We start from the raw sequence: 24,798 nt of genomic DNA on the forward strand, positions 1-24,798 counted from the left end.
TGTCTCTCTGTCCCTCCCCTGCTCATGCTCTGTCTGTCTTTCTCTCTCAAAAATAATAAACTTTAAAAAAATTATCTAGATTTAGTTTATAGGAAACAGAATTACAATATTAAAATTAAAGTCAATGTCCTGTGAAGAACATAATTTCACACACCTTTGAATTAAGGCAAATGTTAGCACCCCTTTTTAGTGGCAAAGGAACTGTAGTCAAAGATGATGAATTTTGTCCCCTAAAGGCACACATGACTCCGTTGAGGGGGTATATATACCCATTCATGAAACGTGAGATTTGATTTTCACTTCAGGCAATAGCATTGAGTTTTTGCTGAATTCACTCTATTTTGACTAAAATGTATGTGTGAAACAATTTATAGCCAGGAGTTATAAAACATTTTTTAAAAAATAAGTCTGATAGATGAACTAAGGCTTTGCATTCAACATCGTATTCCCCTAACTCCCACACTGAAGCAGGACACGTTCACATGGTGAAAGAAGCTACTTTGTCAAACTCTCTAGTCACTAGTACAGTTTCTTGACTTAGAATATTTCCCACTGTTCACTGTGCTTTGTTTTGTCTCTTGGCCCTGAGTAACTTCTGTTTCATTGACCATGACCTCATTGTTGTTTATCATAACAAAGACTGACTTGGGTTTCAGACCAAAATAATGTGTACTTAAATTCACTGACTCTAAATTTTTTCATGGATTTTTCCCTTTGCATATTTCTATTTTAGATGCTTTTGACCTCAATGCCTCTTGTGTTCACTTGCTTTTGGGTCCAAGGCCCTCATGGGTGACACAGTTGGTCACCAAATGCCAGAGGATGACTGCATGGTGTCAATGTGTGTTGATTAAAGTCGACTCAAGATGACAGTGGCATGGTTGTTGTTTTTTTAAATACGCGATTATTTCTAATTTTTGGGGGATTCATTTAGAAATGATGCAGGCCAAATATATTTTCTATATTTTCTAAATATATTTTTGCCTAGTTATTGCGCCAATTTCCCCTCTGAAACTAAGTTAGCCAGCAGTTAGGGTTAACTAGTAGCCAAGGTTGGGGAGGAAGGTGACATGACCTTATGGGATTCGTATTGTAAGACAGGTGTTCTCATAAGTGGAAAACAGCTCTGAGGTCACCCAGACTTGTTGCTCCTTTCTGGTCCTGCTCCATCTGTGAACTTCATGACACATGATGCAGCATTGTCTCATAACTTCATGCCCAGCATCTTCCCTGAAAGCCTGACACATCCCTCCTTGCTTTGTGGGTCTCCTTTCCAGAGATCATCCTGTCTTGACCCAGAACTCCTTGGTCAGTGCCCTTCCCAGGGCAGCTTTCACGTCCTTGTTCCTCAGTGTGTAGATAAATGGATTGAGTGTGGGAGTGACAATCCCATAGAAGAGAGCCATGATCTTCCCCCTGTCATGAGAGTAGCTAGAGGGAGGCTGGACATACATACTGATGGCTGTGAAGTAGAAGAGGGACACGACCAGCAGGTGTGAAGCACAGGTATTGAAGGCCTTCCAGCGACTTTCAGCAGAGCGGATCCTCATTACTGCCCGAGCAATGAGCACATAGGTGCCCAGGATGAGGGTGAGGGGCACCAGAAGCAGCAGCGCCCCCAGCACGTTGAGCTCAGCCTCATTCACATGAGTATCAGCACATGCTAGTTTCAAAAGAGCAGGAACTTCACAGAAGAAATGGTCCACCACCCTGTGTCCACACCGTGGGACCACCACGGTGAGGGTGGACTGGACAAGGGAGTTGGCAAAGCCACTGATCCAGGTCCCAGTGGCCATGTGGATGCAACGTCTGTGACTCATGATGATTGGGTAGTGCAGGGGCTTGCAAACAGCAGTATAGCGATCCAAGGCCATGATGGCTAGAAGTATGCATTCAGTAGAACCCAAGGCCAAGAAAATGTAGAGTTGGGCCACACAGCCACCATAGCTAATGGTCTTTTCTGGTCCCCTAAGGTTGACTAACATCTGTGGCACGGTGCTGGTAGTGTAGCAGAGGTCCAGTAGAGACAGATTAGAGACAAAAAAGTACATGGGACTGTCAAGCTGGGGGTCTAGGCGGGAAACAAGGATAATGGACACATTCCCAAATAGGGCAAAGGTGTAGGCCACCAGAAAGATTATAAAGAGTGGTGTCTCCAGCCAGGGGCGGTCGGAGAATCCCAGTAAGATGAAGTCATCTCGAGAGCTCTGATTGTTGATCCACATGTTGTCATGGACAGGTGAAGTGCTAGCTGGAACCTCTAAGTGCCCACTGCCAGGCACGGGTGTCAGTGGTAAGAGGGAGCTGCTGAGAAGTAGGGACAAGAGGTGGTGAGCTGGGCTTCCCATTTCTGCTGTGATCTGCACCTGCACCTTGATTATGGTGACACGTTGAGTCAACATTGCCAATGTACCACTGAAAGATCCTTGAGAGAGGAATAAGGAGAGCACCAGCAAAATAGGAAGTGTGGCTTCCCTTGTGGGTGCTGTCTGGTTAGCTACTCACCCCTTTCGGGATTTTGTATCTTCCAAAAAGTTTCATAGAACTTCCATCACCTGTACACGTTATGAATATTTAACGACAACAATGGAGTACATATTAAAGCAGAGTGGGGAGGAGGTGGAGCTTCCCAAATACAAGTCAAACAGAGGTCAGCTTGAGGGTCAGCAGGTGATGACCTTCCTTAGACTGACCCGGTCACAGTCTTCCTGGGAACTGCCCTGCACAGATTTTGCGTTATGGGAGTTTGCACTTTTAGGACGCGGCTCACCCCTTCCCAACCTAATGCTCATCCTATTCAGAAAATTTTTAAATAGAGGGAAGAAACAAAAAGTTCAAACAGGATGATATACACACAAAACAATCCTCAAAACCTCGCTTGCTGAAAAAAATGTTACTTGAAAAATATCTGGATAAATGTGAGGCAAGTTTTACCTCTGAGGGAGGCATCCAGAAAGAGGTTCAGATGTTTGGCTCCCTGAGTTTCAGGGCTAAATATGAATTTCTAACCCTTCAGGATAGCCATTTAAATTTACACCCCCCCCCCCAACTTTATTCTCCTCTCTCACTCACTGTCACACATTCCTGCCTCCTGGTGCACCTGCACCTTCCCATCCAGATCACACAGCTCTTTATTATGCAACAATTGGATGATGTGCATGGAGCTAGAGAGTAGAATGTAAGCAAAATAAGTCACTCAGAGAAAGACAAATACCATATGATTTCACTCATATATGGAATTTAAGACACAAAACAAATGAGCAAAAGGAAAAAAAAAAGACAAACTAGGAAACAGACTCTTAACTTACAAAGAACAAAGTGAGGGTTGATGGAGGGAGGCGGGTGGGGGATGGGCTAGATGGATGATGGGCATTAAGGAGGGCACTTGTGAGGAGCACTGGATGTTGTATGCAAATGTTGAGTCACTCTGTTGTAGACTTGAAACTATATTACACTGCATGTTAACTATAGCGGAATTAAAAAAAAATCCAATGAGGGGCGCCTGGGTGGCTCAGTCGGTTGAGCGGCCGACTTCGGCTCAGGTCATGATCTCGCGCTCCGTGAGTTCAAGCCCCGCGTTGGGCTCTGTGCTGACGGCTCAGAGCCTGGAGCCTGTTTCGAATTCTGTGTCTCCCTCTCTCTGACCCTCCCCCGTTCATGCTTTGTCTCTCTCTGTCTCAAAAATAAAAACGTTAAAAAAAAAATTAAAAAAAAAATCCAAAGAGTACTTTTTCCATTCCCTAAAATCCTAAATTCCTTTCAGTTTTGCTCCCATTTATGGCAAATTCGTGTTGTATTTCTCTCTAGTTATTTTATAAAAGGCATTTTCCTTCTTGCTTCAAACCTGACCATTCCATTTTGCAGGAGTGTGACTTTGGAGATGTCACATCATCTTTTTTTGTGGTTCAATTTCTCAGCTTTAGAAGGACCATAATTTTCTCATAGGACAGAGTGATACAGTGTAAATGGCACATGTAACTCAATTCTTTTCATATGTTGATAATTCAGTAGCTATTAATAGTTATTATTTCTTTCCCTACTCATGAATTCCCTAACGTACTGGAATTTTCTTAACTTCTGTACACAGAGTATGTGATATTTGCAATCAGTGGGTGATGGGTCAGGAGGACAACTCTGGAACCCCTCTGTTCCTCCTTCTCCTCTTGCCCCCCACTGGTGGGATCCGTGTGCCTGCGTGGCTGGGTCCTATGCTGCTGTCACTGGGTTATGAAATCAGACAGAGGGGAATAACAGAAGGCAAAAGAAAGCAGGGAAACGTGTCTGCTTCAAGCCCAGACCTCAGAGTCACTAAATCCAGACCTGACTCCTTCTCGCTCTCACAGCGTCTGTTTTTTATGGACAGAACCACAATTCTTTCAGTGCCCAGAGCAGAACCCTTATCTGTGAATTGCAATTGCCTGTGTCCCAGGCTGTCAAGTGGGACCAGTTCTTCCTTCACACTGTCTGTCACATCAATCCATGAAATCTGTATCTACTCAAACATATCACAGCAGACACAGAATATAGTTCCATGTTCCATAGTCCCTAGCTGTCCAGCTGGTCTCCCCACTTACAAGTTCTCACCTTCATAGAGACCCAGCACGTTTGGAGAAGTCTTTCCTTAGTTCAGACCTGACCATGCACAGCTCAGAATTCTTCAGTGAATCTCCACACACTATATCACAACACAGCCTTAGACTCGAGGGCTCCAGCCATCCGGACGTACCCACAATCCAGCCCACTTCTCCTTCCCACTTTGTGGGAACACCCACTGCTTTCTGTCCTGTGAGCATCATCTCAGGTTAAAAAGGTTCCTAAGTATGCCCCACCCTCTTTACTGACCCTCCAGAACAGTGTATTTGTAATTCTCCTGTGACACACAATACATTTTATTTTATGTGCATATACCTATATATATGTGTGTGTATTTACTTATATCCTTGTTTTAGTACCTGGCCCCTTTTCCGACTGGACTTAATACGTACTCTCTAAGAGTAATGGTGTGACTTCTACACCCAAGTTTAGACGATGGGTATTTCCCACCTTTTAATTAATTGGAATTCAGTTAAAGCCTGAAGCTCTGAAATGCTTCCCTCTGGGGTTGTGGTGGGTTAGATCACTCCAGCATCTTGACATTATGATTTCCTTTCACTCATGGCCTCCGTGGGTCTCGCTGATATTTCGTCACCGCAGAACTAGATACACCAGCTGCTTCTCTACTCCCTGACCAAGAAGCCAGGGCAGAGTGAAATATGCCCACATTACTCGTAATGCAAACATTGTAAGTGTTTTATTGCCATATTTTGGTGTTCGTTTCTCCTGTGATTCACTTCAGATATTTCTTCTTAATGTGATGTCTACGAATCGTCCCTACGGCCTGATGCCATGCCTGGATGCCATGTACTGGATTCCCTTGTTCTAAACAGTCTTGGATTTGTTTGAATGGTGGGCCTTTCAGATCTCAGTTGGTTCCCGCACGAAGTCAGTACCTTATTATCTACAAACTTTGTAATGTAAATCACAATTTCAGTCTAGAGGAGTGGGGAAAAGGCACATCTTACCATATTTAAATGAAAATACAAGGTCCCAAAGGTAAACAACACTAATAGGAAACAATTGCATTTCTCCATAGCTTTCCTTATAACAGAATAATGTATAACAAGGATCTGCAAATACCAGAATGTTCGTATCTAACTTTCCATAATATATAAATGTATATAAGTTTTGTGTATGTATATATAATCGATTTTGTGCATATAATAAGCCCTCCTCACATGTATGTTTCATTTGTTCTCATAATAATCCCCTAAAGTAAGAATACTTTTTTAAATGATAGAACAGAGAAAACTCAGGCACCAAGAGGCTACAGGACTTGCCCAAGCACATAAATCTGGTAAATTTAGAAGCAAAGATTTGAATAATATATGATTTGAATCCTACATCAGTACACTTTTCTTTCTTCTTTTTTTTAATGTTTATTCATTTTTGAGAGAGAGAGAGAGAGAGAGAGAGAGAGAGAACAGGAGTGGGAGAGGGCAGAGAGAGAGAGAGAGAGAGAGAGAGGGGGAGACACAGAATCTGAAACAGGCTCCAGGCTCTGAGGCGTCAGCACAGAGCCCGACACGGGGCTCAAACTCATGAACTGCGAGATCATGACCCGAGCCGAAGTCGGAGGCTCAAGCAACTGAGCCACCCAGGCACCCCAATACACTTTTCTTAATTCCATTGTTTTCGCAAACAAAAATGTCAGTGGCGTGAAATCAATATTTTTTCATTATTTATTTTTTTACTCTACGGTTCTGTTCCTGAATGCTTCCTTCCCCAACTGTATGGAGCAGCAAAGCAAGGTTCCCTCTGATTTTGACTCTCCTTCCCTCCCCAAACCGTTGCGTTGTTGACCTGGTGCTGGGCTGTAAAATCTATCAGCTTGTTTGCTTGGGACAGAGAGGGGCGGTTGGGGAAGACTGACCTCAGGCTCAGACGTGACTCCCAGACCCTGGTCTGCTGTCTGGGTTTCCTTTGGGCTCTGTGCAGCGTCAACCCCGCTCCCCTCACCTACTGAAGGGTCAAGGCACCGGCTCCCAGTTATGGCCATCCCCAGGCCCCGCAGCCCCCCGCAGCGCTTTCCCCTGAGTCTGCATGCTGTGATTCCATGTAAGCCTCTGAGACTCAGCATAATTAACGTCTGCCACCAACATGCCCGGGACAGAAGAGCCAGAGGGACCAGCGAGTGAGACAACCTCAGAAGCAACCAAGATAAAGTTTCCAACCAAGTACAAACTTTGGGCAAGTTCACAAAGTCACCTCAGAGGAAATTAAATCCATTCCAATAAGACCTGGTCTTAGTGGTCGTTCAGATGATTTTTATAATATCGATTATGAATTAGGTAAAATTACTCCTTACATATGGTCACTATTCTGAGAAAAATAAGAACTTCATTCAGTCACAAAATTCATCTTTCTAAAATGATTTTTACATGTTTCTCTCCCATAATGGCTCTTCATTCTAACTCATATTTATCATACAAGGTATTTAATAAACATAAGATATTTGTTAATTCATTTGGTAATCATAGCCACTGTATAAATTAGGGAAGCACATTTTAACTATTCCTATTTAGCTGATGGCAGTCCCCAAACTCAGAAAAATCAAAGAACGTGCCCAAGATCATAGCCACCTAGACAGGGAGCAAGACAAATGCTCCCAAATTTGATCTAAATTTTCTTCTTCCAAGCTATTGAGCATTGCCAATCTATACTCCTCAGGGCGAGCCACCAAAATGAACATTCAGCATAGATTTTTGCTCCTATCTCCTTTACATTAGCCTTTATTTCTCCTTCTATCACACCTTTGGGGCAGCAGAAGGCACAGTGGGAGTGAAACGATGTGATTGTCCACACAAGACACCTGTCAGCCTCTGTCTTCTCTATCTTGTCACGAACCGCCTGCTGGGCACATTTCTTTATTTCTTTATTTAATATAATTTATTGCCAAGTGGCTTCCATACAACACCCAGTGCTCATCCCAATAGGTGCCCTCCTCAATGCCCATCACCCACTTTCCCTTCTCCCCCACCCTCGCATTAACCCTCAGTGTGTTCTCTGTATTTAAGAGTCTCTTATGGTTTGCCTCCCTCTCTGTTTGAAACTATTTTTCCCCTTCCCCTCCCCCACGGTCTTCTGTTAAGTTTCTCAACTTCCACATGTGAGTGAAAACATATGATATCTGTCCTTCTCTCACTGACTTATTTCACTCACTCAGCATAATACTTTCCAGTTCCATCCACATTGCTGAAAATGGCAGGACTTCATTCTTTCTCATTGCCAAGTAGTATTCCATTGTATATATAAACCACATCTTTATCCATTCATCAGTTGATAGACATTCAGGCTCTTTCCATAATTTGGCTATTGTTGAAAGTGCTGCTATAAACATTAGGGCACATTTCTAAACCCTTCTGTCTTGAGCATCCTGCTGACACCTGCCTGCTCCCCAGGCAGCCCTGAGGCTCCAGTTCTGGCTCCTACCAGCTGCCTCACCAGTCCTCTGAGAGCAGCTTTACCCCCCTTCCTTGGCTTCATCCCATCCTTCTCGTCTCACATCTTCCAAAAGTTTATCCATCTGTTCTTGGCTGTCGGTCCCTCTCCAGCCTGCTTGCCCTTATAGATTCACATCAGCTTTTATGTAATGTAATTTTTATGGTGTTTAGAAAGGAATGGGAATCAACATTTTTGTTCAATTTACTGTGCCTAATCAGAACTCTGTTTTAAAAATGTTTATGTTGCTGCTTATGAGGATAAAACAATAGAAAAATGTGTGCTATGCTCAAAAAAATGCATCTCAACTTTTTATTCAACAAAGATTTGTACAGTTATAAAAACGTAGTATGTAGTATCATTTTTATTCCTGATGTATATCGCTGGGAGCCAGTGACCTGATTTCCATCATTCAGAGATGATGCTGTCTGGTCTGGTCCTCAGTGTGTCCAGGTCATTTCTGCCTGAAAAGTGATTCTTTTATTCCTTGTATTTGCAGTTTTATGTCTTTCTTCCAAATGTTAGGCACTGGTCAGGAGGTCTATGCTTTGTTATGAATCTCTCAAACACACAGGCATTCACTGTACTTGCCTTCTTGTTTTATTTTGTATCTATTATGACCTTTTAACTATTTCACAAATGAAGAAATGTATTTTATAAGAATATTTTATGTTGCTTGCAAACAGTGATAGCCATTTGCCAATGGCTACATTTCAGCTTGTATTTATTCAGGAAACATTGGGGAGGATATTTTTATTTCATAGGTCAACTACTTTAAATTCATTGTTGGCCAGGTTAATAGTAGCACAGTTTCCTGTGGAGAGTAATTCCAAACACAATGAATAGACTAGATGCCTTTTGGCAATGACAGCTTCAGCTCGGTTACCACCATTAAAGCCTTGTGTCAAAAAGAAAAAAAAAATAGGGGCACCCACTCGCTCAGTCGGTTGAACATCCGACTCTTGATTTTGGCTCAGGTCATGATCCCAGGGTCGTATGTTCGAGCCCTGGGTCAGGCTCCTTGCTGAGCGTGGAGCCTGCTTGGGATTCTCTCCTCTCTGCTCCTCCCCCACTCACGCTCTCCCTCAAAATAAATAAGCATTAAAAAAAAAATGATGTGTGTCACACTTTCTATAAGTATGCAGAGAAAAAATAAGTCATGTTTTTTTCCCCATATTATAAAGACCCAAAAAAGGATTAATTTACCCTTATTTTCGGGTGATTGATTTTCCATTCAGATGTAAGCATAAGTGGGCATGTAATTACTGATTAGGTAAGAATTCGTGTTAGAACAAATGAAAATAATAAGCACATATTGGATCCAAATAGGAGGAGAGTACAAGACTGAAGAGCTGTTAACTGATATTTATCGATCACTCCTTTCCAGGTCCTTTTCCTATTGTTTTGTGCTGGTCTCAGCCTATCAATAACCAATATTGTGGTCGGAAGGGGCTTATGGTTCCTCTGACCGCAAGATGCCTAGCCACGGCCATCAGAAACAAGTCACTGTCCCTCGCTGTCCCCGAGAGAGCGGGCCCGGGCTCTGCGTTTACTGAAGGAGGGGGGTCTAGACTGTCACGGGTTTGCTCTCTTTCGGTGAAAACAGGAGTGGAGTTAAAAGTGCAGCTTGAGAAGGACATGATGCCCCAAACGGTCGTTTACCTAAGTCAATCAGGATCTGCAACCAAGGAGCCTGGGCAGTGGGGCCTCCCGCAGCTGGCCACACAAACGTACACCCCTTTTCACCCTGACCCGACTTAATAAGCTCATTCTTTTCCTGCGCACGAGTGAACTCAGACAAAAAAAAACCCAAAAAACAAAAAACAAAAACAAACACTTCAATAAAAATCCCACAGGCTCAGAAAGGAAGCCTTGCCGTTAAAATCCAGATTCTCTGATCCAATCTGTCTACGGGGCACCACAAGGTGAATGGAAGCTTTTCCTGTGATAAAGAGGAGATTGTTGTTAGAGATGGTGGTGGTCCGGAATTGTTGGCGTATTGGTGGGGAGGGTGGAAAGCAGGAGCAGCTGGGACGGGTCGTTGCGCACGCGGAGAAACGCGCCGGCACAGGTGGCGCTGCGGGCAGGAGGGAGGGCCGTCTGCAGAGAAGTCTCGGTGGTGGGGGACCGCGGGGTCCCGCAGAAGCCAGCGGGTGGACCAGAAGGGCTCCGGAGGCTCGTCGCGAAGCAGTTTTCCTGAGACGTGAGTGTCGGGAGCCGAGGTGAAATGTATCACACAAACAGGTAAATAAGAGAGAAAGAACTGTTAGAAGGATGCGATGCGCTCAGTCTGTGGCTTTTGAGAAACCATATAAATGAGGATTCGGCGACATTGATGTTTCATGTACGTAAATACCGTTTCAGCTCCTCAACCATAATTTTGAAGTGATTTTTTTTCCTCAAGGATTTTTTTTTTTTTTAAGCTTATTTATTTTGAGAGACAGCGCGAGTGTGGGGGCGGGGCAGAGAGCGAGGAGACAGAGACTCAATCCCGAGCTGAAAGCTCTGAGCCCCACGCGTTGGGGGGGGGGGGGGGGGTTGGGGGGCGGCCCGGTCCCGGCCCGGTCCCAGAACCATGAGATCGTGACCTGAGCTGAAACCCAGAGTCTGACACTCAACCCACTGAGCTGCCGGCAGAACCCCTTTCCCCAAGGGTATTTGTTATGTAAACGACAGCTTCTGGAGATTTTAGTGGTTCTTTTTCCTAGAAAATGGCAAACATTTGGCTCTTGGAAGTAATAAACATTTATATCTATGTTCTAAATGTTTAATCATTTATATCTGTGTTCTAAATGTGTAATCATTATGCACACATAATTTCAAAAGTATTTCTTTCACGGACTAGTTAACTCTTTTAGTCCACTAGCTTATTAATATAAATTCACGTGATGCATTTATTTATTTTTTTCTTCCAAGATTTTTTAAAATTTCAGTTAACATGCGTGTAGCACTAGTTTCAGGTGTAGCACACAGTGATTTCACACATGCAGCACCTGGTGCTCCTCAGGACCAGTGCCCTCTTCATCCCCATCACCTGTTCCCCCATCCTCCCACCTCCCATCACTGTGTTCTCCGTGGGTAAGAGTCTGTTTCCTGGTTTGCCTCTCTCTTTTCCCCCTATGTTTATTCGTTGGGTTTCTTAAATTCCATGCATGAGTGAAATCGTATGGTATTTGCATTTAGAACATACAGTGATGCTGTAACCGTGATGCATTGGGGCAGCACAGGATAACGTATTAGCTTGTCCAATCACTTGTACACCTGAAACCAGTGTAGCATTGTGTGTCAAATATACTCAAGTAAATAAATAATAAAAATATCTTAACATGTTCAAATTAAAAAAAAAAAAAACAACCCAACCTCCTGGCCTGTTCTGGTGCATGGTGTTGAGGAAGGAGTCAGCTTCTGGGCCTGCATGTTGATGACCGGGTAGCTGAATCTCAACATGGGGATAAGGGTCAGGGAGAGGAGGTTCCCTGGTGGCGTGTAAGTTAGTGGCCTCGGCATAGATGTTTTACCTTCTAGAAGATTAAAGAAGCCGAGATTTGTAATGGGCTTTTTGAAAGTCCAGTTGTAAATGAAAATGTTCAAAATACACTCACTGAGACAAAGCATATTTCCAAAGACCATCACTGTGTGTCATGTTGAAGACAAATGGGCACATGTCCTCAGGCTTCACAGTTCTTCCCTCATAATAACTGCACATCTTGAAATTGTTTTGTTACTTGTGGAAAATAATCATGAAAGTAAAATATATTAAGTCATTCTCAATGATTAACCCTTATGTTCATGTAACATAGCATGTGACAATATACTTGCAGATCTGGGGGCATCCAACAGCAGCACAGGTGCAGAATGGTCTTTCAAAAGAGTGAAAGGAAGTGATACTATAACAACAATATAAAAGGGCCCCAAGGAACACACTAGTTTACATGTATACTTTCTAATTCTAATAAATGCACCCCCAGTAACGCATATACATACCGCTGAGCACAAACACATGGGCACGCTCATACCTCTGCCCATCCCCTTTCACTGTCAATTCCTATCTATACATACTCATTCTTCCTTTTTAAAAATTTCTTTAATGTTTATTTTTGAGAGAGAGAGAGAGACAGAGCGTGAGTGGGAAAGGGGTAGAGAGAGTTGGAGACACAGAACCCGAGGCAGGGTCCAGGATCTGAGCTGTCAGCCCCAACGCGGGGCTCGAACTCACGGACCGCGAGATCACAACCTGAGCTGAAGTTGGATGCCTAAGCGACTGAGCCCCTCGTGCCCCATTCATATGTCTCTTAAGTTCAGTGAGGGGCTCTGCCATCTGTGTCTCTCAGGGTGACAGCCTGACTGGTGTCCACACCCCTGACAGGCTGGCAGAGGGAGAGGAAGGCTCCAGAAGGACTTTCAGGGGAAGCCAAGCATTCTGGCCTGGAATTAACGGAGTGGGAGAAAGCGGTAGATATTGACTGTTCAGTGAACATGATGAATGGATTTACAGTAAGTGCCCCCAAATACATAAATGTGAGAAGCTGAATGAAACAGCCTTTAGCTATGGAGTAAACTTTGCTGTCGCCCGTGTCCTTTTCCCTCTGCAGTTTTCCACTGGCAAGTTCACAGCCCGTGCCTAAGGCAAGAGTAGCACACACAAGGTGGAGACAGAGACCCTCATAGCTCTCAGTTCCCCTGCAGGTTCTCGAGCTGGACCAGGCCTGACGGCAGACACTTCAATCACAGACATGAGAATATTTTATTACTTAAACGTGGGCATTTTTACCACTTAAAAATGACCACAAAGATCATGGGACATTGTAAAGACGGAGTCCAGGGGGGAGAGAGCCAGCACATGGCAGGCAGGAAGGGTGAGGCACTAAGACCTGTTTTCATCGCGCCCACACACTGGTCTCACCTTCACCACATCAGCAGGTAAGTGTGGATTGAGCTCTGCTGGGTGCCAGGCTCCCCACCAAGCACGTTACACACGTCATTTCACGTATCACTCACTGGCACTATTGTTCCACTCAGTAAAGATGAGGAAACCTTATCTTCTAGAGGAGAAATATCTTGCCCAGGTTCTGGAACCTACGCTGATCTGACTCCAGAGTCTGTGATCTTACAAAATACAAGATGTGCTGCCAGTTCACAGGAGAGTCCAACCTCCTTCACAAAGCACAGGAGTCCTTCTTCTTCTTTTTTTTTTAAACATGAAATTTATTGTCAAATTGGTTTCCATACAACACCCAGTTCTCATCCCAACAGGTACCCTCCTCAATGCCCATCACCTACTTTTCCCTCCCTCCTGCCCCCCCATCAACCCTCAGTTTATTCTCAGTTTTTAAGAGTCTCTTATGGTTTGGCTCCCTCCCTCCCTAACTTTTTTTTTCCTTCCCCTCCCCCATGGTCTTCTGTTAAGTTTCTCAGGATCCACATAAGAGTGAAAACATATGGTATCTGTCTTTCTCTGTCTGACTTATCTCACTTAGCATAATACTCTCCACTTCCATCCATGTTGCTACAAATGAACAGATTTCATTCTTTCTCATTACCAAGTAGTATTCCATTGTATATATAAACCACAGCTTCTTTATCCATTCATCAGTTGAAGGACATTTAGGCTCTTTCCATAATTTGGCTCTTGTTGAAGGTGCTGCTATAAACATTGGGGTACAAGTGCCCCTATGCATCAGCACTCCTGTATCCCTTGGGTAAATTCCTAGCAGTGCTATTACTGGGTCATAGGGTAGATCTATTGTTAATTTTTTGAGGAACATCCACACTGTTTTCGAGAGTGGCTGCACCAATTTGCATTCCCACCAACAGTGCAGGAGGGTTCCCATTTCTCCACATCCTCTCCAGCATCTATAGTCTCCTGATCTGTTCATTTTAGCCACTCTGACTGGCACGAGGTGATATCTGAGTGTGGTTTTGATTTGTATTTCCCTGGTAAGGAGCGACGTTGAGCATCTTTTCATGTGTCTGTTGGCCATCTGGATGTCTTCTTTAGAGAAGTGTCTATTCATGTTTTCTGCCCATTTCTTCACTGGGTTCTTTGTTTTTCAGGAGTGGAGTTTGGTGAATTCTTTATAGATTTTGAATACTAGCCCTTCGTCTGATATGGCATTTGCAAATATCTTCCCCCATTCCATCAGGTGCCTTTTAGTTTTGTTGTTTATTTCCTTTGCAGTGCAGAAGCTTTTTATCTTCATGAGGTCCCAATACTTCACTTTTGCTTTTAATTTCCTTGCCTTTGGAGATGTGTCAAGTAAGAAATTGCTGTGGCTGAGGTCAGAGAGGTTTTTTTCCTGCTTTCTCCTCTAGGGTTTTGATGGTTTCCTGTCTCACATTCAGGTCCTTTATCCATTTTGAGTTTATTTTTGTGAATGGTGTAAGAAGGTGGTCTAGTTTCATCCTTCTGCATGTTGCTGTCCGTTTCTCCCAGCACCATTTGTTAAAGAGACTGTCTTTTTTTCCCATTGGATATTCTTTCCTGCTTTGTCAAAGATTAGTTGGCCATACTTTTGTGGGTCCAATTCTGAAGTGTCTATTCTATTCCATTGGTCTATGTGTCTGTTTTTGTGCCAATACCATGCTGTCTTGATGATTACAGCTTTATAGTAGAGGCTAAAGTCTGGATTGTGATGCCTCTCACTTTGGTGTTCTTCTTCAAAATTACTTTGGCTATTTGGTGTCTTTTGTGGTTCCATACAAATTTTAGGATTGCTTGTTCTAGCTTCAAGAAGAATGCTGGTGCAATTTTGATTGGGATTGCATTGAATATGTAGATTGCTTTACATACTATTGACATTTTAACAATATTTATTCTTCTAATCCATAAGCACAGAATGCTTTTCCATTTCTTTGTATCTTCAGTTTCCTTCATAAGCTTTCTATAGTTTTCTGCATACAGATCTTTTACATCTTTGGTTAGGTTTATTCCTAGGTGAATATGGATGCAAAAATTCTCAACAAGATACTAGCAAATCGAATTCAACAGCATGTAAAAAGAATTATTCACCATGACCAAGTGGGATTCATTCCAGGGCTGCAGGGCTGGTTCAATATTTGCAAATCAATCAACATGATACATCACATTAATAAAAGAAAAGAACCAGATGATCCTTTCAATCAATGCAGAAAAAGCTTTTGACAAAATCCAGCATCTTTCTTAATAAAAACCCTCAAGAACGTCGGGATAGAAGGAACATACTTAAACATCATAAAAGCCTTTTATCAAAAGCCCACAGCTATTATCATCCTCAATGGGGAAAAACTGAGAGCTTTCCCCCTGAGATCAGGAACACGACAGGGATGTCCACTCTCACCGCTGTTGTTTAACATAGTGCTGGAAGTTCTAGCATCAGCAATCAGACAACAAAAGGAAATCAAAGGCATCAAAATTGGCAAAGATGAAGTCAAGCTTTCACTTTTTGCAGATGACATGATATTATACATGGAAAACCCGATAGACTCCACCAAAAGTCTGCTAGAACTGATACATGAATTCAGCAAAGTTGCAGGATACAAAATCAATGTACAGAAATCAGTTGCATTTTTATTTTTATTTATTTTATTTATTTATTTTTTTAGATTATTCCATTTTTATTAATCTTTGCCATTACTGGATATTATCTTTTTTTTTAATATATGAAATTTATTGTCAAGTTGGTTTCCATACAACACCCAGTGCTCATCCCAAAAGGTGCCCTCCTCAATACCCATCACCCACCCTCCCCTCCCTCCCACCCCCATCAACCCTCAGTTTGTTCTCAGTTTTTAACAGTCTCTTATCAGTTGCATTTTTATACACCAATAATGAAGCAACAGAAAGACAAATAAACTGATCCCGTTCACAACTGCAACAAGAATCACAGGAGTCCTTTTGTAATGGGTCCTTTCATCCCCTAGGAACTTTCTGCCACTTCCCAGAGTCTCTCCCCTAGCTATAACTGAGACCTTGAGTTCCTTGGAAGATTCTTTCTTCTCACAAATCCACTGATTAGCACATGAAAGATGACTGGGAAGTTCAGAGGATGAGGTCATGGGCAATCAGCCCAGGATCAAGGCCACACTTCTAAAGTCTCCAAGTTTTTTCATCCAAGGATGAGGTTTGGTGAGATTTTGAGAACTAGATGTGGTGTGTGGTTCATAACCTCAATAAAAGGAAAAGATATTCAGAAACTTCTGAGTGTTTAAATATTAACTGAACAAGCTGATCATAGGATAAATAGGGCATGTTGTAGGAGAGATAAATTAGGTCAAAATGGTGGAGAACCTGGAACTTTATTTGTTAATCATTAGGCACCATTTCAGTGAGAGTAGTGGGGTCATGTATGGAAAATAATTCTTACAGAATAATCAGACTTATGGAGAAAAAATAAGATCTGAAAGAAACAGCTTGGAGACTTTAGAAGTGTGGCTGTGATCCTGGGCTGGAGGGTGACTGCCAAGCTCCTGGGGTGGGTGGGTGGGTGGGCTCTGCTGTAAAGCTGAAGGACCATGGCACAGCAGAGGTCATGACCTCTGACCTTCAGACCACACTGCCCATCTGACTGCAGCCCAGGCCAGGCCTTCACCACTTGCGTTAGAGCAGGGAGAGCATGTGAATTAGGGCGATGGCAGGTGAGGAGGGTGAGGGGTGCTGCTGGGACCCCGTGCATGTGTGGGGCTTCCCCGCACTGTGCAGAGGTTATCCAGGGCTGGGGGAATTAGCAGGAAGAGTGGCCTTAGACGTGATTGAAAGCCTGAGGTTGAATGTTAAATGGGTGAGGAAGGTCTAAGTGCCCAGAGGTTTGGAAGCATGTGTGTGGTTACAGGTAGAATTCTTACTGGTGGTTCTATTAATATGCAAGTGGCCTTGGGCTAATGTCACATTTCCTTGTCACAACAACTTGTAAATTAGGGGCCACTGTCACCACAGTAGTGCAGGTGAGGACCCTGACTGGCCTGGGGCACTCGGGCACAAAAGCGCCTCCAGGGTCAGGCGGCTGTACGTGCTGGCCTTCACACTGAGTCACATCGTGCAGAGCCCAGGCTGCTCAGCCAACACCACCCTGCACAGTAGAGCTGGGCCATCCAGGGCACAGGCCAAAGAAGGCAGGTCTAGGCTGGGCCGTCTAGGGCACCGGCCGGGGAAGGCGGGTCTTGGCTGGAATATTCTCATATTCTGTATATTCCTAATAATGTTTAACATGAAATGCCAATTTCTCCCAGATTGATGTTTTTACTTTTGATGATTAGAACTCTTATTTCAACCCTTTCAATAAGTACTAAGACCCAGGGCGAGCACAAAGCAGGTATTTCCATCACCTCCAGAGAGTAGCATAGTTTCTACACTGTTATCATTATTATTTTGGTCAAATGTTTAGGATTTATTTTTAATAGCAATCATGTCCATGGAACCATGGCATGAGCAAAATCCACATGTTCCAAATGCCATTATAAATCAACCCCGTCGCCAGGAGCAACACCATTGCTGGCTAAGGAGACAGTTTCCTGGTATCGGTTTCTCCGTGGCCTCGAAGATGGTTTATGTGCACCTTTTGCAGAGCCCGAGTGCCCAGAAAACAGGAGACACACTCCTTGCAATTTTAAGGCTCTGCAGTAATCCTCTTTGTCATGAGCTCTGACCTCCATGTCCACAGGGCATCATGCTGGCCCTGTGTCTGCCGTGCTGACCCCTGACTGGGCAGTGTCCACCACGGAGCTGCTCGCACCCTTTGAGGCTGCACAGGGGACAGCTGTGCCCCCCTCCTCCGGGCAGCCCCCCGAGCCCTGATTTGTCTTCAGGGTCATTCTTCACTTTTCTTGAAGGAGAAAACACGTTCACAGCCACATTGCCCCATTTCCCAGCCTGTAGAAACCCAGGAGTCTGACAACCTTGCCTTCTTTTTTTCATCTCTGTGCCCGTTGGTCCAATTTATCAGTGTCTCTGCTGATGTAATCCTGTCTTCTTCTGAGATGAATGAGGATTATCCAAATCTTCAAGTTCTGATTCCTTCACCTCCAGTTTATGTCTCCTCTTGCTTTTACTGTTGGAAGCAAGGAGACAGCACCTCACATGATAGAAGCAGGTGCGTGGCCTTTCTGGCTGGCAAACTCCACGATGCCTAGAGTGGAAGACTCTTCTCACTGCCCCTCCATCTCAGAGCTCATGATGGGAGGCTACCATGATAGCAGAGGGCCGGTTACAGACACCTTCACAGCAAAGTGCATGTGTACGTGCATGTGTGTATGTTCAGACAGTGGCATAGGATTGATTGCCTCCCAGTGACACAGAAGTGCAAGCCTCTAAGGCCCTTCTCTCTCCAGAGACGGGAGTCTCCCTGTGATATAGACGGGACGCTGCCTGGGAAGGAGCTCCAGCAATGTGTGAGGAGTGAACTCGCCAACCTCCATCCACCTGCAGGGTGATTGAGCCAAGAGATCACAGCTTATAGGCTGCCCACACGCACATTCCCCGCTGCCTGTCCCAGAACTCTGATCAAGACTGAACTTTTCATCACAGCCTCCAACAGCTTCTGGATTGACATTCTTCCTGGAAGGTAGGGCTGTTTTTCTCATGTGTGGAAAAAAATAAAGGAAGTTTATTTTAAAAGTCCAGGCCATCCAGAGCTGGTTCCCTTTAGCAGCGAACAGGATGAGGTTTTCATGTGTCCCAACATCCACTATATTTTTAGTCATGGAAAATTGACTCTCTCCTTCTCTTTGCAGACATAAATCCCCTCATTGGCATCTTGGTTCACAGAAATGTGAAAAGAGAGTTTCAGTATGGACTCACCTGGGAAAATGCGGGTTATTCTTGGAGCAGAAATATCCCAGGACAAAATCATGGTGATGTAGAGTTACATTGGGCCAAGTGGGCCCCCCACGCACTGTGTTTCTTGTAGACCCAGCAGCCCCAAGCTTTCCCTCTTCACAGTTTGGGGGAGGAAACCTAGCAGCTAAACCAAAGTCAATTCTGTACCACACAATTCAGGGTTTTACTTTACCACCAAACCACGTGGTCACAGGGACATATGGTAAACACAGTGACTACTTCCTTTGTTTCAATTAGTTTCCTTCCTTTGTTTCAATTCTGGAAGGAGGGTTGAACTCACCCAAAACACAGCAGTTTCACTCAACCAGAGTTCAAACTGCAGCTGATGATTGCCATGGATACTGAGGAAAATAAACAACTTATTCTCCTTAAAGTGGATTATATGACGATTGCCTAAGATCAGTTATAATGGCCGAGGGCTCTTAGAAATACAGTTATATTTTCTGGTCAGGATATTGAAGAGAATTTTCATTGGATATTTTTGTTTTTTTATTGTAAGAAACCTGTTTAGGTTTGACCCACAGGTCATCCATCTGCCCAGTCATTTGGAAACGCTAGGACCGAGCATTCAGAGGGACGGATGTTCCTAACTGCACTTCCTAATCTCTGCAGGCTCATAGCATGAAGGACACTGATGCATTTTACACCATTTACTCTATGAAATGTCAGTGGATTGCATTAGATGACTGAATTCAGATGCTCTTGTAGTGAAAGCATATTAAAGTGTGTGGACTTAGGACCCACTGGGGAGAGAGTGTGCTTGTTGGGGACTGTGAATTAGACTTTCCTAGACAGCAATGTTCGTGAAGACAGTAGACCTATGACTCAAATAGGGAGGTCACAGAAGTTTTGCTTAATGCTATTATCAGGTCAGTAATTATTTGCTTCATAGAAACACAATGAATATGAATGATAACCATGTCTCACTGCTCCTGTATAAAAATTCTGTGTGTCTCCAACTCTGTGTACCTTCTCTCAGACCCTTGCTCACTACATGGATCTTTCAACTTATCTGTTACATATATTGTCTAGCACATGCCTATCTATATAAACCAATCACCTTTTCAATTTCTCTGCTTTTTCACAGTGTGTGCATTGATGGCCTGTGTATTTTAATCCTCAGGTGGTTTGGTATATAAATCTCAAATCTGGTTCAGTATATGCTTCTAATGTCTCTCCTGTGTTTGTATATTTCCTTTCAATGCATTTAGTATTTTCGTGACGGAATATATTTGTCTTTCTTTCCGGATAACAAGTCAACCTATTATATTTGTTAGTTTGCATAATTTTATCTTTGTCTGTTGTTTCTCTAATTCCAGTGTCCAAATGCTCATTTCACTCACTTTGTTATTTTTCCAGTGGTTATGAGACCTGATTTTCTTCCCGCAGGAATAAAACAGGAATGACAAAGAAAGGTGACTCTCAGGTAGGGAGGAATGAGAGGGACAAATTCTAGCAACCCGGCAGGGTTTATCTTGCTGGGCTTCTCTGAGCAGCCCGGGCTGGAGAAGGTCCTCCTTGTGGCCATCTCCATCATATATGTACTGACGCTGGTGGGGAACACAGCCATCATCCTGGTCTCCTTCTTGAACCCCAAGCTGCACACGCCCATGTACTTCTTCCTGTCGAATCTGTCCTTCCTGGACCTCTGCTTCACGACGAGCATTGTCCCACAGATGCTGGTGCATCTCAGGGGCCCCGAGAAGACCATCAGCTACACGGGCTGTGTGCTCCAGCTCTACGTGGCGCTGGGGCTGGGCTCCACTGAGTGCATCCTTCTCACGGTGATGGCTTACGACCGCTTCAATGCCATCTGCCGCCCCCTGCACTACGGCGTCATCATGCACCCCAGGCTGCTCCGGCAGCTTGCAGCTGTGGCCTGGAGCAGTGGTTTTGTGGAGTCCACGCTTCAGACCATCCTCGTCTTCCAGCTGCCTCTCTGCAACCACCACAGGGTGGATGATTTCATGTGTGAGGAGCCCGCCCTGATTAAAATTGCCTGTGTGAACACCACCTTCCTGGAGAACGAGCTCTCCATAGCCATCGTCCTCTATGTGGTCATACCGCTGGGGCTGATTCTGGTCTCCTACGGCTGCATCGCCAGGAGCGTGCTGAGAATCAGGTCCACGGAAGGCAGGAGGAAAGCGTTTGGGACCTGCGGGTCCCACCTGCTGGTTGTGGTTTTGTTCTTCGGGACTATAATTTCTGTCTACATCCAACCCAAGAGCGAGTACACGCAGAACCACAGTAAATTCCTCACCCTCTTCTATACTGTAGTGACGCCCTCGCTTAATCCTCTCATCTACACGCTGAGAAACAAGGAGGTTAAGTGGGCTCTGAGGAGACTTCTGTGGAGGGACCCACATCAGGGAGAACCGCGACACGTACTCAGCCATTCCCCAGGTGCCGAGGACTTACACATCCCGCGTCTAAGGGTCACAGCTTCGGCTCCGCAGTAAAACAGGTGTGACATTTCCTTTCAATGGCATCCTGAAGTTACTATCCTAAGCCCTTCTTTTCATCCTCCTTTCCCAAACTGTTATGTGTCTTTTTCTGGCTAATTTGTAAAGATTCTGTGTATACATGAACACGTTTAGAGGCAGGAGTATGTGCACATGAATCATACTTCCAGGAATCCCGGAGTTATTGCTCTGGTAACGAACTATCGCCATGAGCAGACAGAAGCCAGCTCCAGCTCGTGCTGGTCACGGCTGCCAGGTGGGTCTAGCTGAGGTCAGGGCTCTGCAGCAGGGGCTGCGTCTGCAGCTCGCCGGCCGGTTAGGGCCCTGCACACCCACAGCTACCTGACGGTTTGTCTTATCAGGGGTTGTTGGTTCTCACATATTCAGCAGGGCGCCTGGGATTCCATGCACCCGGGACCATTCTGATCTCTCCCAGCCACAGAGAAAGTCTCCAAGGAGAACGACCAACGTGACTGTTTCTCTACTACACGTCTCTTGTTACCACAGAGCAGCCCCCAATCTCTTGATTGACCCCTTAGTGCTATACAGTGCTATACCTGAATTGAGGTCAAATAAACACAATTTGAAATATTGTCATTAAGTGTGAATATTTAAATCTCCCAAAAGTAAGCAGATTTATTTATAAATAAAAGTGTTTGTCTTTGCCATTATAACATTCCCTTTCACAGATATTGTAATTTCATAGAATTTATAAATTTTTTTTCTTCATATTGAATATGAAGTTTTTATCTATTCTAATAACACAGCTGAAAATCTGGGTAACTTTTAAAGTGTGAAAATATTGGCCATGCTTTCCCTATATTCATAATAGTTATCGATTTATAAAATATTATCAAAATCCTTATTGGCTTTAATTCTAGAGACTACTTCAACATACTTACAATGTGTTATTGTTTTATAAATGTGGTCTTAAAAATAAATGCTTTTAACAGAGATTAATCCTAAGTAATTATTTTAATACAGATAAGTAACTCTAGCTGAATATAGTAAGTTGAATGGAATGATTTAAAAAAAAAAATGACCTCATTGGAGGAGAAAAAACATGATCTACTAAGAAGACATTGATAAGGTGCCTTAGGTGTTGTTTATACAAACTGGTGCTTCTATTTCTCTGTTTATATGATAGAATTTGATTGACATTTGATGGAAATTGGATTAATTGTGGTCAGATTTAAATAAAATATTTTTATAGATGGATTAGGACAGCCAAATACCTAATCAGCAGTACGATTACCCAAATCATTTAAAATGTTATAATTTCAAATAGACAATAAATGAAAGCACTAATAAAAATGGTATACTTATGTCCCCAATAAGATTAAAAAATTTAATATTTTCTATATATTTTCTACATTTTTAGCAGTCATACCTAGAGGTATTCATGATTATTAGTTTGTGTACATTTATCCAAAAACATTTAAAAATACTTTAAAGTAAAAATATATAGATATTAATGGTTTTAAATTTACATAAATAAAATTAAACTACATGTATCACTTACACTAGTTTAAGAACTAGTTACAAAGATATTCAGATTATTTAACTGTGTGCATGTATCTCATTTTATTAAGAATATTTATATTGTTTCAAGTTTTTTACTCTTTCTAACCATGCTGCAACAAACATTCTTGTGTGTAGATGCCAGTTTTTACCTACTTTTGTGGGAATGATTCTGTGTGGTCAATAACTACATGTGGAAGCCTTCAGGTAAAGGAGATGCCCATTAGAAACTACAGAAATCCGCTGATATGGCAAAGATTTCCGCAGGTAACCATATTGATTGACAACCCCACCTTGACTGTATGAGAACCTCATTGCTTATCCTCTATTCAACCCACAATGTAGCCAGATTTGAACGCCAGAAACTGTGCCCAGCTAAAATGCTGAAAGTACCCATTGTTTCCGCATGCAACTGTTGAGAAGATTGCATTGTTTTTCTCCTATTATAATCTATTACATACTTCCTGTGTCAATAGATTTTCTACCTTGAAATAATATCTGTGTTCCTGGAATAAGCTGGCTTTGTCTGTGATGTATTGTTTTTAGAATATTCCTTCTATATTCAAAATGTCTTTTGAGAATTTTTATAAAAATTATGTAAAATGTAAAACTGTATTTGAGTTTATAATGGAGATTGGCCAATAATATCATTTTCTTATGTCACCTGTGTTCTGTTTATGCATAAAAATTTTACTAGTCTCATAAAATCAGTGGGGCAACTTTCTATTTCTTATTAAATTTGGAAGAGATTAAATAAACCTGGAATTAATGGTTCTTTGAGTTTTCTAGAAGTCACACAGAACAGATCCAGCCTTGTGATGCTGAGGGTACACTGTGGGACATTAGTAATCCTGAGCTCATTAAAAAAAATATACTGTTCTACTCAGGCTTTTTCCTTCCTGGGAATTTTGACAATTTATATTTTTCTGTAGAAAATTATTCATTACATTTAGATTTTTAAGTTATCGGCTCAACATTCTTCCTGAAATGGTGTGTTGTGGCATTAAATCCGTTTTATACTGTGTCATTTTTTATCTTAATGATACTTACTCATGTAAATAGCCAGAGGTTTACCATTTTATTAGTTTTATCAAAGAACCAGCTTATTATTTTATTGGTCAAATCTATTTAATTGTTGTATTAGTGTTTTACTTCATTCATTTCTCCTTTTAGCTTTATTATCTCCTTTATTCTATTTTCTTTGGTTTATTTTGTTGTTCTCCCTTTAATTTGGTATTTTGAATGTTTAGCCTCTGTTCTTCCAATTTACCAATAAATGCATTTAAATCCATAAATTCTCTTTGAGTACTGCTGCAATACACACGTTTCCATACATATTTTGAAATTTAGCTATAAATGCCTTTTAATTTTAATTTTTATTTATTCTGTAACTTGAATTTATTTAGGAATGTGGTTTTTGGACTCTAAACTCATGGGATGTTGACTATGATTTTGTTAATGCTATCTATTTTATTTTTTTGACTATCACTTTGTTATTGATTTCTTATTTTACTATATGGCATCAGTAAATATAATCTGAGAAAAATCCTTTAGAATCATTGGTTTGTCATTTTTACCTGGTAGCTCTGAAAGATTTGGCTCTGTCTTAAGGCTTGTTGTTTTAATTTAATAGCATAAATGAGAAATCACTCAAAATCATTTCATGGGGAAAACAAATTGGTAAAAATAATAACTTAATTCAGCCTATGACAGATCAAAGATGTATCTTGTAATGTCTAAGCCACTAAAAGAATAAGACTTTAATGTAATGCCAACAAGCTTGAAGGTGAGGCAAGTGTTATAATAAAACTATTTGATTAATTATAAAAACATAAACGCAGTAGAAGAAAAGGCAAGCAATAAATTGGACGAATAGAAGCTGCATAGAAAAATAGTAGCCACTAACTCCAGCAATTATATGAATTATATTATTTAAATTATGGGTATGAATTATATAAATTTGTATAT

At 42.5% G+C, this 24,798-nt stretch overlaps 2 protein-coding genes across 4 annotated transcripts in view; one reads left to right on the top strand and one right to left on the bottom strand.

Annotated features, from left to right (window-relative positions):
* Positions 1–24,766, top strand: part of LOC102959787 (olfactory receptor 2H2-like) — a 258,157-nt gene extending 233,391 nt beyond the window's left edge. The window contains exons 1-3 of one of the 2 annotated variants that reach the window (XM_042985416.1): positions 10,156–10,281; positions 18,340–21,311; positions 22,969–24,766. In XM_042985416.1, the coding sequence (XP_042841350.1) occupies positions 20,284–21,306 (1,023 nt within the window). In that variant the 5' untranslated portion in view covers positions 10,156–10,281; positions 18,340–20,283 and the 3' untranslated portion in view covers positions 21,307–21,311; positions 22,969–24,766. Of the gene's footprint in view, positions 1–10,155; positions 10,282–18,339; positions 21,312–22,968 lie in introns of those variants that run through there. The other variant, XM_042985415.1, reaches the window with a different exon arrangement.
* Positions 927–3,166, bottom strand: LOC102957221 (olfactory receptor 2B6-like). Of its 2 annotated transcripts, XM_042985414.1 has the most exons (2): positions 2,935–3,166; positions 927–2,304 (listed from the first exon to the last, which is right to left on the bottom strand). In XM_042985414.1, exon 2 carries the CDS (start codon positions 2,223–2,225, stop codon positions 1,281–1,283), a length of 945 nt encoding a protein of 314 aa, XP_042841348.1. In that variant the 5' UTR covers positions 2,226–2,304; positions 2,935–3,166; the 3' UTR covers positions 927–1,280. The 2 variants fall into 2 exon arrangements, with proteins under 2 accessions (XP_042841348.1, XP_007085980.2); XM_007085918.3 differs by having other exon boundaries at positions 927–3,166.
* Positions 24,767–24,798: the final 32 nt, after the last annotated feature.

Source organism: Panthera tigris, chromosome B2 (assembly GCF_018350195.1).
Source record: "Panthera tigris isolate Pti1 chromosome B2, P.tigris_Pti1_mat1.1, whole genome shotgun sequence".
Lineage (NCBI taxonomy): Eukaryota > Metazoa > Chordata > Mammalia > Carnivora > Felidae > Panthera > Panthera tigris.